We start from the raw sequence: 14382 nt of genomic DNA, 5'->3' as shown, positions 1-14382 counted from the left end.
AATATAACTTACTAATAAGCTTATATATGTAGTTATAATACTTAAGTAAGCTATTTATAAATTAAAAAAAGTAATATTAAGCGTTAAAGAAAAAGCTTTTCAAACGATTTAATACTCTTCTTTAATTTATTATTTAAGCTTATTAGGTTAAGGTTATACGCTTTATCTAGTATATCCTTAACCTTCTTTCTATTAATAGTAAAGGATAGCCTTCTTAATTAATAGTTAGTTAGTTAACTAAAGATGTAGTTAGTTTTTTACTTACTTATTATAATAACTTAGTAATTCTTTAAACAAATTTAACCTAAGTACGTTAAAAGAAAGGTTATTCTCTATAATAAAAGTAAGGATTTTATTATAAGCGTTGTCTTTAGTAAATAATTTAAAGTTTATATTTGCTTAGGCCTGTTTTTATAATTCTATTGAACTTACTAGTTTATAATTCTTTTTCAAATATAGCCTTTTTACTAAAGTCTATAGTACGATAAAGCTACTTATAGTTTTTAGTCTAGTTTAAGCTTTAAAAGCTTTAAAAATATATCAGCCTTTTTATAGTTACACCTTTATTTAGTTAGTTACTTAAGTAAACAATTATATACGTTATACCCTTTAATAAGACTTTTTAGTTCTTATTTTCTTTATAAGGTAGTTAAGTTTGTATAATTAATTTATAGTTAATTATATAACTAAATAATCTAGAGTTATTTAACTTATAATTAAGATTATTATAAACTCTTTATTGTTTACTTTTTTTTTATTACTAGAAGTAGTAATAAAAGAAGATGTAACTTTAGAGTTAAGGTTGGTTATATAGCCATTAGAATATATTATAGTAAAAGTAAAAGTAAAATATAAAAAGAGGATTAAAATAGCTTATTTATATTCACAACTATTACCTCTTTTAATTATAGAATAGCTATTTAATTATTAATTTATATAAAAGCTTTTAGAATAGTTAAGCAAGTAGTATAGTTCTTATATATTAATTAGTACTTAAGTACTTAAAGTACTCGAGTACTAGTACTAGTGTACTAGTATAAATACTAAGGCTAGTGCTACTAGTAATTTTCCTAGCCTTAAGTAATACTAATAGTAAGCTTTTAAATACTATATTATAATAGCTTAATATATTAGTAATAATTACTAAACAGTAGCTTTATAACCTTTATAGCTATAATATTAGCAAGGTTAAGAAACTAGTACAACTAGTACTAGTCTTAGTACTACTTATACTAGGCAGTAGTATTTTTCCTAACCTTAAATATTAGTTAACGCTATTAGTGCTTATATAATATAAGTTTAATTAATAAGGGTTTATTTAGTAGCACTTATACTAGTCTTAAATTTAATTAAATAAACAAGACAAGAGTGCCTATAAATTCTATATATAAAGTATAGCTACCGCGTAGTAGTATAAAAGGTAGTATTAGTATATATTTTAACGCTAAAAGCTTATATGTTTCTTATATATAAATACGTAGTTATAAAGGCTTATATATTATTTATACTATTATATTAAGACTTTAACTTAACAGACTATAGGAGACTAGTAGGCGAGAGCCTATCGTCTAATTTATACGTAAACAGGGGGTGCGTAATAGCGCAACTTTAAGAGGGTGTAGCATAGCTAGGTAACTATGTTATGCCTTATGCACGTGTTAAGGCAGTTTGTTAAGTCTGACGCTTAATAAGCGATGGGCCGCTAAACTAGTGCATAGGGCGTGTGTAGGGAATACCCTTATATATGTACACTAAATAAACTTAAATTACTTTGCACACTCAAAAGGGAAAATCAATGGAAAAAATATACATAAGCTTGGATAAAAGAAATTAACGTAGGAAGTAGCTGTAATTAAAAAAAAATAGACATATTGGACATATTGGCTTAGTAGATTAATGGTGCTATTTGGTTTAAGCTAAGGCTATTCTTGACCTTTCTGTAGGAAAGGCGGCGAGATAAGCATTTTGGCAAGGTCTATGAGGTTACTTACCTTACAAATTTGGGTTATCTGTAGTCGATCAGTGTTGCCCAAGGCAGAAGGCCACAATTGTTACTATGTGTGGGTACTACCGGATAGTCAGTCGATCGCCGAGGCAGATGTGCATATTCTAATATCTTCTAATCAACGGCTGGAGATCGGCTGCAACCTTCTTGATTGCGCTAGCATTTGCCAAATAAGGTTTCTAGACTTGGCAGGTACCCAAGTTAGCCTGCAGATCGGCTCGGGTTTCGCCATATATTAAGTCCAAACAAGAAGGTCGTATCTCTCTTATGACATGCAGTGGCCCCCAAACTGGCGTATTTGATATGACAAGGGGGCCTAGTCTGCCGTTTCTCTGTTTCAATTGCCGTATGCTCGGTGCCGAAACACTTGATACTGTCTTGTCTTCTTAACGATGGCGTGTTCGCTCAGCTATCTATAAAGACGTACGAACGCACGCATGTCTGCTCGCGTCTTTTGTTATTTTTGTTTTATCGGCACAATAGACATCTGCATTGAAAGTCACAAAACACATCCATCATGTTCACTGCGAGACGCCTGTTTTCTTCAAAGGCCACCTTTGCCGTTGCAATTGGGGTACTTGGCTTGGCTGGATTGACAGCCGCCGCTCCCCTTCAGAAAAAGGATACTTGTACCTATACCTGCGGTAGCATCTGCTACGATCAGTCTGACATTGATGCTGCCTTGGATAAGGGCTATTCTCTCTACCAGTCTGGGTCAACTCTTGGTAAGTTCTCGGTTTTTTCCATCCCTGTTTTTCTATTGCTTATATTGTGCTGTCTAGGCAGAGACAAGTACCCCCATAAGTATAACGACTACGAAGGGTTCAGTTTCCCCACATCATCGCCGTGGTACGAGTTTCCCATTCTATCGAGCTACGAAGTTTACACCGGTGGCTCACCGGGAGCGGACCGTGTAATCTTTGACTCCGAGGGCCAATTTGATAGCCTTATTACACACACGGGTGCTAGTGGCGACGACTTTGTCGCCTGTTCGCAATAGTTAGATAGTTATCTCATCTGTCTTGTCCATTTCAAGACAACAGAAATAATTCAAACAAGGTTGGGCGGAGAATAAATTGACTTTATCAACCTGGCTCTGCTTACAGGTGACTACCAGCCCTTCCCGGCAGCTTTCCAACTAACGCATACGACCATCACAACAAACAGACTTTTTAGTCAAACTACTTCACTGAACCAGGTAGCTGTAACTGTAGGTGAGGCCAGAGCAGCATCAGTGCAGTGTTCTTATTGCCATGCACTCGTATGGCCTCATATCAGCCGTATTGTGTTATAGCTGTATTGATTGTGAGACACGCTCAAAGTCCAGGGAAGTATATTCGGTTTCGTAACATATGATAACTCACGCCTCCAGTTGAAATAGTATCAGTATTTGCTAATCCTATCCAGCCCCCGTGTCTACTTGGGAGACAATATACTCTCAGGTCGTCCTTGGCTTCTGACTAATATACACTTCCCTAGACCCCCCCTGCCCTTATACAGGCCACTATTATAAATATGCCGACGATGACAAGCGCCAGACCGCCGCCCTTGTTGTTTATATGTACCGTATTGCGGCCGTGTTTTTTTTGTCTATTACCGTCCGAAGGCAAGTTGTCATTAGACCTAACGGACAGCTCACTTTGTCCTATGCCGTACATCATCTTCAAGGACATCACAGTAAATGCTTGATCTACTCATATCAGGCAATTACTTTGTTGTGGGTGATCTGCACGCTCACTTCACATATCACGGCATGCGTCATTTACCAGGGAAGCTATTGGTAAGAAAAAAAAGGCATTCCTGAATAAGCTGAGTTAGTAAGTCAAGTGTGCTTGTTTATGTTTTATATTGCCCCCTTGCTCATGCTTGGGCATATAGTACTTCTCTTTGGAGATCTATCTTTTAGTTTCCAGTGTGTTTAGTTAACAGACACATCGGAATAGCCACAAGGGCCTATGCTGCCACTGCTATTAGGGTAGCTAGGGTTAGTCACGAAGCTTATGCCGGCTTTCCCACTCGGACATATGCCAGACACGCCTGCTGTCGAATTCCACCCATATATGATGTTACATGGCACGGGGGTTTTCTGCCAGGGAATGAACGCCCAGCCCTGACAGCCAGCAGGGAATTGTGAATAGCATAGCATACAACAGTCCAATGCGTTAGGACTATAGAGAAGCTTAAACGGCCAGTATTTTGCATCATCTTCAGCTATTCCCATATAAGAGACATTGACTGTCCAAGAAGCTGTGTTGACACATCTGTCTGTGGCAGTATCCTAGGTAGTGTGAGCGTTGTGCAGAAACGTGCTATTAACCGTTATAATTAAACCGTTTGGGGATGCGTCTGGTAGCCGGGATCATCGAAAGTACGTACAGTGTTACTGGGCCTAGTGTAATCTGACGTTGTCGACGTATAGCAAGTCGGACATAGAGGCAGTGTCGCTGTAGTCGTCGAAGGGATACTACTAACATATAGCACAAGTTTTAGCCTGGCAACTCTGCGACATGGGAGAAGTCTGGATACCACACAGGTGATGTGTTTCATTACCTCGAGTCCCCATTGGTCGATAGCTTGTGAAGAATAGCAGGAAGGACAATAAGGACCAGAAAACCAATGACAAGGCTCACTAATGCAGCCACGATATATGGGCTCTGTCGGGCCTGACGCAAGATTCGAGAGGAGCAGCCCTCCTTGCCACAGAAAGTTTCCATTTCCGCTGCTTCTGCTATATTGCTGGGCATAACAACCTGAGGTCCGGCCTGACAGTCAAATTCAGCGTACGGTACGTTTTGATTCGCAGGACCTGGACATGTTATGGGTTGGTGGTGTCTGGGAAATAGCATACCAGCTTCGTCATCGGGAGCGTGGCCGTGGGTTTTCATCGTTAAATGTGTTATTTTCGAAAGCAACTTCTGTTGTGTCCTAAATGAATAGCCGGCTCGTTCATGTGTTGAGTTCAGATGTTGTCTGTTGCGGTATGTTGTATATTTTCAAGTTCAAGTTATCGAACACACATGCTTTCACACACGGCTATGTTTGTCCCATTCTGGTGTTACAGAGGTTGTCACTGTCTTGTCACTTGTGCTGCTGTCTTCGTCACTGTCTATTCCAGATATCACAGCTACCCACACGCCTCTATGTTGAAGTTTGTCCCTTGCAGGATATTTTACCTTACCTCAACTGCTCTTGCGAGGTGCAATTTTGGACAAGTGATAATTCAAGCCAGTGACAGAATGTTACCATTTGCGTCTCCAATATTGACCATTTTAGTTAGAGATCAAACTCAGTGGTGACAGTCTCGGGCCGCATCCTATATGTCACAGGCCGGACTGGCCTGTCTCATCGCCACACCCAGTCCCTGGCAAGTTCAAGCTGTGCCAAATGTATACTCGATTCCGTTGGGTCGTCGAAGTGTCGCTGTGCCACGACCTTGCCGCTGGCTTCTGGCCTGACAAAGTATGGTCCGTCTACCTCACACTGTGTATACGTATCTGGCAGCGTCCCGTTATACAGAAAGGCACGCACATGTCTCGCTAGACACATAGAAGGCATTGCCACAGAGCAGTGCCCATAGCCCAGCACTTCGACAATCTGCGAGCCTTCGAAGGCCGCTTGGGCCGAACGGGCCGACACCAGCGGACACACGGGGTCAAAAGTAGTTGACAGGAGGAGCAGCGGGTGCGCTGTCTGCACACCTGTTCTTGGGACGTATGAGTGTGTGCGTGGAATATGCCACTGCTGCTTTATGTAATAACCGCCATACTCCGACGGCGTAAAGACGCTCTCGTTCATGTACGGGACGAGCAGCTCGAGGAGCCACTGCCTGTCCTGCTGCCAGTAGGAAGCACCCGAGGCGCCGTCGTTGTAGGTTACGAAATTCACCAGATCGTCACCTGTCTCACCCCAGGGCTCGTCCAAGCCGTATGCTAGCAGGGCGGCCGTCGCGTTGCCCTCAATCATCTTGGCTAGAGCGTCAGCCAAAGCGTGCCAGGTAGCCGGTTTGTAGAGTGCCATGAATATGGCCTTGTACCATATTGTTTCGTAGCTCAGAGCACCATAGACGGTGTTGTTGACATAGATGCTGGATGGACTGGCTTGTAGCTGCGTCCCGAGAGCGGCCAGCCGTTCTCTCAGTATCTCCTTGCCGCCCGTAGCTTGATGTGCCGGCGATGCAGCTATCAGGGCCACCAGGGCGCAGCGTTCCTTGCCCGCTTTAACGCATTCATCTAGAAAGCCGTCCCACACGTTTTCCGTGTCTGCAAAGACCTCAGCATCGAGAAGGCCTTCGTACCAGTCGAACTGGTTGGCAACACCATCGATGATGACGCGCTGCGCACGCTCTGGGAACAATGTCGCATAGGTCTGGCCGAGCAGCGTGCCGTAGCTGAAGCCCCAGTATACCATGGCGTCCTGGCCAACGGCATCGAGGATGCTGTTCATATCGGCCGCCGTTTGTGGCGTGTTGAGATACAGCCCATGCTCGCCCATCGTGTCGGCACACGCGCGCACATAGTTATAGGACCACGCGTACGCCTCGGTGCTGTCCTCAATAACGCGACTACTGCGCACAATCGCCCGCTGCCTCCGTGTCTCTACATCGGGGTAGCACGAGGCCCTGGGCCGCGAGCCATTGACGCCCCGCGGGTCGAATGAGAGCAGGTGCACGCCCTCCCCCACAACAGCGCGCAGGAGCGCCCCACGGCGGTACATGAAGTTAATGCCACTGCCACCGGGTCCGCCAGGGTTCAGAAGCAGGTTTGGCAAATCAGCGCGGGCATCACCGCTAATGCCACGACCGCGTTGGCGGATGAGCGGAATGCTGAACGTCTTTCCACCTGAGTTGCTCGCATCAAACTGATCCATCGGCACATGGATCGTGCTGCACTCAAGTGGACGCCCGTCAAGGTCGCCGCAGTGCTCCCACGTGATGTGCTCGCCGGCATACACAAGGCCTTGCTCCTCCATTGGGCAATGCTCGCCAATTTTGATCAGCCATTGCGACAAGGAAAGCGGCCGTGCCTTGCTGATAAGCGGGATCGTCGCCAGAACCATAAAGGCCAAGAAAACCCACAGCCAGCAGCTGCGAGAACCCCGCAACCTTAAAGCGGTGGTTGGCCTGAAGAGCTCTTTGCCATGCGTCATTGCTGTGGTGTTGTTTTCTTTGGAGTATTCATTTTCCGTGCGAGTACTCCGTACTCCGTACTAGTAAAACCATCTTACACAAACAATGCTGACAAATGATCGTATCACCTGACATAATGTCAAGGTCCTGGACGTGCGACCGCCGATGCAATGCTGCAACAGAGTCGTTCACCACATATTAGAGAATGCTCGTTGGCCAGAACGGCTTAGTACCAACCTATGCTAGTCCTAACCCCTCCAAGTCAAGGTTGCAGACAAAATACCGAGACAGATTCTCGCTTCTTTAACGCCACCGGTACGGTATGCTTCCAATCCCGCATACTCTAATGTGTGCATAAAACAGAAAAAAATAATACTTGGACGTTGCATCGTCTGTGGGCCACACGTTGTCTCGAGCTTCGAGAATCATGTATGCTGTCGTCATTTTCGCTGCACAAACTGCTTTGGCAGCCCCTTCTCCCCTGCTGACGATGAATTGAACAAGCTGTAACAAGCCGCAGCAACACTTATCTTCAGTTGCCTGCAAGACTGGCATATGGCACGTCAGCAGCACCTGGAGGGGCAGCAGCAGCAAGTCTTGACGGATCTGTTTCGCCATCATAGGTGCCGTCGTCGCCATCTTCTCCTCCCACAGTAGCCTTGCTACTCCTGTCGCCTCCTAGTTTCTTTCGTAATTCTGGAAATGCAGATCGTCCATCCCGAATCATTTCCACTCGCTGCTCGCGGCCCATCGTGCCAATAGGTCGAGCCTGTCCCCATCGCACCCTCAAAGGACATCCGGCAATAACAGCGCGTCCCTGGCAAGCAGCTGCCGCCTTCTCGGCCGCATCCCTCGAGTCGTAATTGATAAACGCACAGTGTGACATGTGCGAGCACACAAGGGACCTGATTTTGCCATGTGCCTTGAAGAAGTCGCGAATCTTGTACTCCGGTAGGTCATCTTCAACTCCCGTGACAAACAGCGACATGATGTTCTCATCGACAGGAGGCATCCAATCCTTGGGTCCGGGAGGGGGGAGCGCAGCTGGTAACTTCCTCGCACTCGGCGCTGATTTATCGGAACCGTCCCCAAAGGCACGCGCGGCCTTGGAATCGCGGGTCCTAATCGGACCAGGGCCGCCAACGCCCGCTCCGACAGCAGCGTTTCCCAGAATGCTGCTTCCCCCTATCCTCCCGCTGGCACCCGCATAACCACCACTAGTGACAGGACTCCCATCACCATTCACCTGCCGACCCTTACGAAAATACGGCTTGCTTTGTGCTAGGCGTTGAAGTAACTCTCGGGCTTTGTCGTCGGTCTTTTCGTACTCCTCGGTACCAATGAGCCCTTTCTCGATAGCTTCGTGATTATTTTGAGCAAAGTATTCCCTGTTTATGTCGGAAGTGGGACCGGGAGCTACCATCTTCAGCGCGGCATCGCGGACAGCAATGGGCAGACCAAAGGACAGGTCGAGGGTGCAAGACTGGCAGCAGTTCTTGAGGCGCGCGCAGGTTAGGCAAATGTTGGTGCGCTTCTTCCGACCGTGTGCGCGGCTCGCGGGCCAACTGAAAACAGTGAAGGGCCTGGTACATAGTTTGCATTCTGCTCCGTAGTCTTCCTTTAACATTCTGACGTAGGGGTTTTCGGGCAGGCAGTTTTCGCAAACCGAAGGGAAGTCCGTCGCCTCCCAACCTGATCGGTTAATGTCTGCTTTTATCTGTGGTGGCATGATGGCTGGTTTTGTTGAAATGTTGTTTGTGCCTGCAGTCGAATCTTGTGAAGATTGCTCCGGTACTCCGTACTCGTTACGAAGCCAGATGTGGCGAAATTATCTGCGCCGCAGTCAGCTTTGAGTGGCTGATGAATCTTATACGAGTACGACACGTACTGTCACGTGCGCTTATTATTAATTTGTCATGTGCGGAGCTACATAAGGTACCTCGCATTCGTGCTATGTAAGATACGAAAATCGGTTGATTGCGCCGTATTGGTTATATCTTCTCTTATTCGTATTCGCTTTTGCGACAGCGCTTTTAACTTCTTCAAAAACGGAGTGGGTCCATATCAATAGTCACCGCCTTCCGTTACCCCTGGGCATAATTTATCTCCTGGGGCATAAATAATTCAATCCCATGGCTATCTGGTCAGGCTTTCAGCATCCGCATCTGAATACATGCTCAATTGATTGCCCAATTTTTCAAACAGTTGCAACTAACGAGCTTCTTATTTCAGCCATGGCCAGCATAACGGGGCTCGAGAAGGAGAACCACCAGCGCGATGCTGAGTTCAACAAGGCCCTGCACGGTACATCCGCGCAGGCTAAAGGTGGAGTGGCCGCGATGTTCACGAAGGACCGTGAAGCAAAAAAGCTCGCAGTGGACGAATACTTCAAGCACTTCGATAACAAGACAGCTGCGGAAGAGACAGAAGAAGACCGCAAAGTATGGCTTTTTCTCTTGGGGGTTGCCATTTGGCGTGGTACGCGTATGGCAGTTGTGACGGAGGAGGGCTGACAACTTTGACTCGGACAGGCTCGCACCGAGGAATATGCCACATTGACAAGACAGTACGCAAAGCTCTGGACCCATTCGTGGTCATTCCAGTTTCTTCCCGTGGGCAAGCACTAACAAATGGCTACATAGGTACTACAATCTTGCTACCGATCTCTACGAGTACGGCTGGGGCCAAAGTTTCCACTTTTGCCGCTATTCAATCGGCGAATCCTTTTATCAGGCCATTGCACGTCACGAGCATTACCTGGCGCACAGCATCGGCATTCAGGAAGGGATGAGGGTTCTTGATGTTGGTTGTGGTGTTGGCGGCCCAGCCCGTGAAATCGCAAAGTTCACGGGTGCAAAAGTCATCGGCCTCAACAACAACAACTACCAGATTGAGCGGGCCACGCACTATGCGGCCAAGGAGAAGCTGTCTGACCAGGTGGCATTTGTCAAAGGCGACTTCATGGTTAGTTCTAGCCCCGCCTGTTAGCTGCATTATGTGCTGCATTATGTGGGGTATCCTAACCGGTCGCGCCTAGCAAATGTCGTTTCCCGACAACTCGTTCGATGCGGTATATGCAATCGAGGCGACAGTGCACGCGCCACGTCTGGCCGGTGTATATGGCGAGATCTTCCGGGTGCTGAAGCCGGGTGGCGTCTTCGGTGTCTACGAGTGGTTAATGACGGATGACTACGACAGCAACAACGTACACCACCGTGATATTCGGCTAGGCATTGAGCTGGGCAACGGTATCTCCAACATGGTCAAGATCTCAGATGCCCTGGATGCTGTGAAGTCGGTTGGCTTCGAGCTGATGCGGCATGAAGACTTGGCTACTCGCGATGACCCGCTACCTTGGTACTGGCCACTCGCTGGCGAGATGAAGTATCTGCAGTCATGGGGTGACCTGTTCACGATTGTGCGCATGACACATGCTGGCCGCTCGTTCATGCACGGACTTACAGGACTTTTGGAAAAAGTTGGCATAGCCCCGGCGGGCACGAAGAAGACGGCTGATGCGCTGGCAGTTGGCGCCGATTGCTTGGTGGCCGGAGCGCGTGAGCATCTCTTCACCCCCATGTATCTAATTGTTGCACGAAAGCCGGCGAACTAGAAGGCCACTTAGCAGAGTAGGGATGATATTGTAGCCCAGGTAATGCGGAAGTCGGGGCTGTGGTCAGTTATGGCGTTAAGATAAAATAACGAACATGAAAATTATATCTGTTGATTAGGCGGGATGCGATGATGAAACAAATCCGGAGAAGGACGGGAACCAGGTATACACAAATGGAGACAATATTATGGCGGCAAGATGCGGCACAAGATGCGGCAAATTGTCCCAGCAATAGTCGTATGATAGATATTGATATACAATTCCTATGTATCTCGTACTTGCATGATTACATACCTTGGTCAGCAAGCGGTGTTAATTCTAGTGAAGAAGATAGTTCTGCTGGCTACATTTTTTAGCTACATTTTATTTTATAATTCACCCTGGAATCTGTAAGTGCGCGTCCACGTAACACGCTCAGTATATTCCGTCAGCTACGGAGTACACGTGATTGTTCTAGGAATAAAAGCAGCGACGCCCTGTGCCCCCCTCCCTTAGTAAGCAGCCTCGAAAGGTCATGCATGGCCTCTGTACGGAATACTCTATATGTCCCGCGACTACCGAATCCACCCGGACCTCCTCCACTCTCTTACATGCCTGTAGTAATCCGCTGTGCGGTGATATAGTTTTGGTATGTTGTATCCTCCGTAGTATGTACATATCTTACGTCGTCTGACGCTGCTGCATCTCGGTTGGCCTGCGCTTTTCATACTTCTGCCACCCTGCATTACCTCTGTCTTTCACACTGCTTGCAAAAATAACAGCGGAGCAAGATATAATATGGAGGCACGTGGACCCGCACGCTCAGAATTTTGATCCTTGCAAGTACGGAGTATTTGTGATATCTTGAGATATCTTAGATACATACACTCATTGACGGAGCTCCGAGCTGTGCGACAACGGCGAGCTGAACGCCGTTTCAATTGGGCTAGGCCACAAGGAGACAGAGCTCTTTTGCTCGCTCCTTTTCCCACCGAATTAAGTCACTTATTTCCAAGCAAGCCCCAGCAAATTATCCACAACCGGGTTTTCGTAGGGGAAAAAGCCGATCTGCTCATTGCTAGCGCGATATCTGTTGCTTGTCAAGTGCATCTCTTTTTTTCCTTTCGCTTCTTGCTCTTCCCGTTGCTTCCTATCTTACTATCTCAAACTACTACCGTCTTCGTCGGACACCCTCGTCCGACTTCAATACACCAGTTTCGCTCCGCAGGCTCGCCAGGCCCCTCATCCTCAATCGTCTCATCGTTGCGCATTTCTTTATCACCACCCCGAAATGTCCCGGTACCTCCGCCCGGTGTGTCGCCTGGCGACCTCCGTCGTGCGCAGTCCTGTTTCTTCTCATGCGCTTCGCTCCACTCCGCTGTCTTCGCGGAGCACCCAGCTCCTGGCTTCCGGCATATCTGCTTCGCACCGGAGGACGTATGCCTCAACTGGTAACGTCAAGGAGTACACGGTTCGTGATGCCCTCAACGAAGCTCTCGCCGAGGAGCTCGAGGCCAACCCCAAGGTGTTCATTCTCGGTGAGGAAGTCGCCCAATACAACGGTGCCTATAAGGTCACAAAGGGTCTCCTCGACCGCTTCGGCGAAAAGCGAGTTATCGACACCCCAATTACCGAGTCTGGCTTCTGTGGTTTGGCTGTTGGTGCCGCTCTGAGTGGCCTCCACCCAGTGGTATGTCCTCTTCCCTACTGCCTTCCCGAGCTCTCACTATCTGCTTGTCTGGCCCGGTAATGCTGTACTGACCATTATCACAGTGCGAGTTCATGACCTTCAATTTCGCTATGCAGGCCATTGATCAGATCATCAACTCAGCTGCCAAGACGCTCTACATGTCCGGTGGCATTCAACCCTGCAACATTACCTTCCGTGGCCCCAATGGATTTGCTTCTGGTGTCGCTGCCCAGCATTCACAGGACTACAGTGCCTGGTATGGTAGCATACCTGGTCTCAAGGTGGTCTCGCCTTGGAGCGCCGAGGATGCAAAGGGCCTGCTGAAGGCTGCCATCCGTGACCCAAACCCGGTTGTATTCCTAGAGAACGAGCTCATGTATGGCCAGTCCTTCCCTATGTCGGAAGCTGCCCAGAAGGACGACTTCGTCATTCCTTTCGGCAAGGCCAAGATCGAGCGCCCCGGAAAGGACTTGACTATGGTGACGCTCTCGCGCTGTGTAGGCCAAACTCTGGTCGCTGCCGAGAATCTGAAGAAGAAGTACGGAATTGAAGCGGAGGTCATCAACCTCCGCTCCATCAAGCCGCTTGACGTTGAGGCCATTGTCAAGTCTGTCAAGAAGACCCACCGTCTTGTGTCGGTTGAGTCGGGCTACCCTGCGTTCGGTGTCGGTGCGGAGATTCTGGCCCTCACTATGGAGTACGCCTTCGATTACCTTGACGCCCCGGCCCAGCGCATCACCGGCTCTGATGTGCCTACACCCTATGCTGCGAAGCTGGAGGAGCTGAGCTTCCCAACTGAGAGCCTCATCGAGGACTATGCTGCGAAGCTGCTTCGGGTGTAAGAACGCTCGGGACGTTTCGGTCTGGGCTTGTTGATAAAACGGCGATTAATGATTCAAGGACGGGAGAAACTATCTCTGTATCACTACTGTTCTTTTTTACTTGTAGATGCGGCAAATCCAGAGATAAGCACCCCGCAATGAGGTGGGATCTGTTCGGATGAGTTCATGCGATGCCATTTTCACATGACTTTGCAGGGGGGGAAGAGCATTGCTGGTAAGATCCGCGAGCACACTAGCCCTGAATAAAAACGCCGTTATACGTATGTGTGACAATTCTTGAGAACTACGGAATACTATTTGTGATATTGCCTTACTACTTGCATTACCCCCCTCCCTCTCCCCTAGGGGCAATCGGCTATCCGAGCAGGATTCTCTCCATTTCTTTCATTGATTCCGGCAGACTTGTCCGGTATTTGTATGGGGTCCGGAAGCTCCTAGACATAGCCATTGTTACATCTCGAAATATAAGTTATAGTGTTTCGCACAACCTGGATTGAAAGCGGCAAGGCAGCCCGGGCAAGTATTCGCGCTCTTCATATATTCGGTTATGGTCAACTGTCGCCTACAACAACCGCATAATACCGCTGGCGTATTGCGTTCTGACTTCGGCCAACATTGAGACGGGTGGCCAGCAAGCGCCTCGTGACAGCTGATGCAAGCATAGTACTCGCCGCAGCATTTATGGCGTATGGCGATAATATCCCGATCTGAGTGCCAGTGGGTGCACTCTGTATGGGATTGGACTTTGATACCGCGGACAGGGGGTGAAGCCTGCGAATCGGACTTGTCTCGAGATAACATATGCAGAGTGAAAGACTGGGACGCAGGGTGTTGATGGGAGGAGCCTGACAATAACATGGAGACATTTTCCGTATCGTTTTTCTACAAATATTCTTTTGATAGCGTATACATTAGTGCCTCACTGAACATTCCTGGGGGAGGGCGAGGCTGCGATATAGCCTACCATAATTCCGTAGAGTTATAGACAATGGTCCTGTAGTCTAGCGGTTAGGACACTGGATTCTGATGAATCACACTTCCAGTAGCCCCGGTTCGATTCCGGGCAGGACCTCTTGTGTTTTTTTTTTTTTTTCACTCTCATAAAGAGCTACTCGCAAGATACAAGAG

General features: G+C 47.5%; 5 protein-coding genes across 5 annotated transcripts; 3 read left to right on the top strand and 2 right to left on the bottom strand.

The window, feature by feature from the left end:
* Nucleotides 1-2522: 2522 nt before the first annotated feature.
* Nucleotides 2523-3005, top strand: CMQ_5358 (extracellular guanyl-specific ribonuclease; the record flags this gene model as incomplete). The annotated part of the gene is made up of 2 exons (XM_014319103.1): nt 2523-2730; nt 2788-3005. 2 exons carry the CDS (start codon nt 2523-2525, stop codon nt 3003-3005), a joined length of 426 nt encoding a protein of 141 aa, XP_014174578.1.
* A 2342-nt stretch (nt 3006-5347) lies between these two features.
* Nucleotides 5348-6973, bottom strand: CMQ_5107 (uncharacterized protein; the record flags this gene model as incomplete). Its single annotated transcript, XM_014318852.1, has 1 exon — nt 5348-6973. The coding sequence occupies one exon, from the start codon at nt 6971-6973 to the stop codon at nt 5348-5350; it is 1626 nt and encodes a 541-aa protein (XP_014174327.1).
* A 689-nt stretch (nt 6974-7662) lies between these two features.
* Nucleotides 7663-8859, bottom strand: CMQ_5239 (pre-RNA splicing factor; the record flags this gene model as incomplete). The annotated part of the gene is made up of 1 exon (XM_014318984.1): nt 7663-8859. The coding sequence occupies one exon, from the start codon at nt 8857-8859 to the stop codon at nt 7663-7665; it is 1197 nt and encodes a 398-aa protein (XP_014174459.1).
* Nucleotides 8860-9364: 505 nt separating this feature from the next.
* Nucleotides 9365-10743, top strand: CMQ_5152 (sterol 24-c-methyltransferase; the record flags this gene model as incomplete). The annotated part of the gene is made up of 4 exons (XM_014318897.1): nt 9365-9571; nt 9662-9696; nt 9773-10094; nt 10168-10743. 4 exons carry the CDS (start codon nt 9365-9367, stop codon nt 10741-10743), a joined length of 1140 nt encoding a protein of 379 aa, XP_014174372.1.
* A 1270-nt stretch (nt 10744-12013) lies between these two features.
* CMQ_5237 (pyruvate dehydrogenase e1 beta subunit) lies at nt 12014-13254 on the top strand (the record flags this gene model as incomplete). The annotated part of the gene is made up of 2 exons (XM_014318982.1): nt 12014-12412; nt 12496-13254. The coding sequence occupies 2 exons, from the start codon at nt 12014-12016 to the stop codon at nt 13252-13254; spliced, it is 1158 nt and encodes a 385-aa protein (XP_014174457.1).
* Nucleotides 13255-14382: the final 1128 nt, after the last annotated feature.

The sequence above is a fragment of the Grosmannia clavigera genome (genome assembly GCF_000143105.1).
Source record: "Grosmannia clavigera kw1407 unplaced genomic scaffold GCSC_132, whole genome shotgun sequence".
Lineage (NCBI taxonomy): Eukaryota > Fungi > Ascomycota > Sordariomycetes > Ophiostomatales > Ophiostomataceae > Leptographium > Leptographium clavigerum.
Note: the sequence above shows the minus strand (reverse complement) of the source record. Positions and strands in the feature narration are given on the sequence as shown.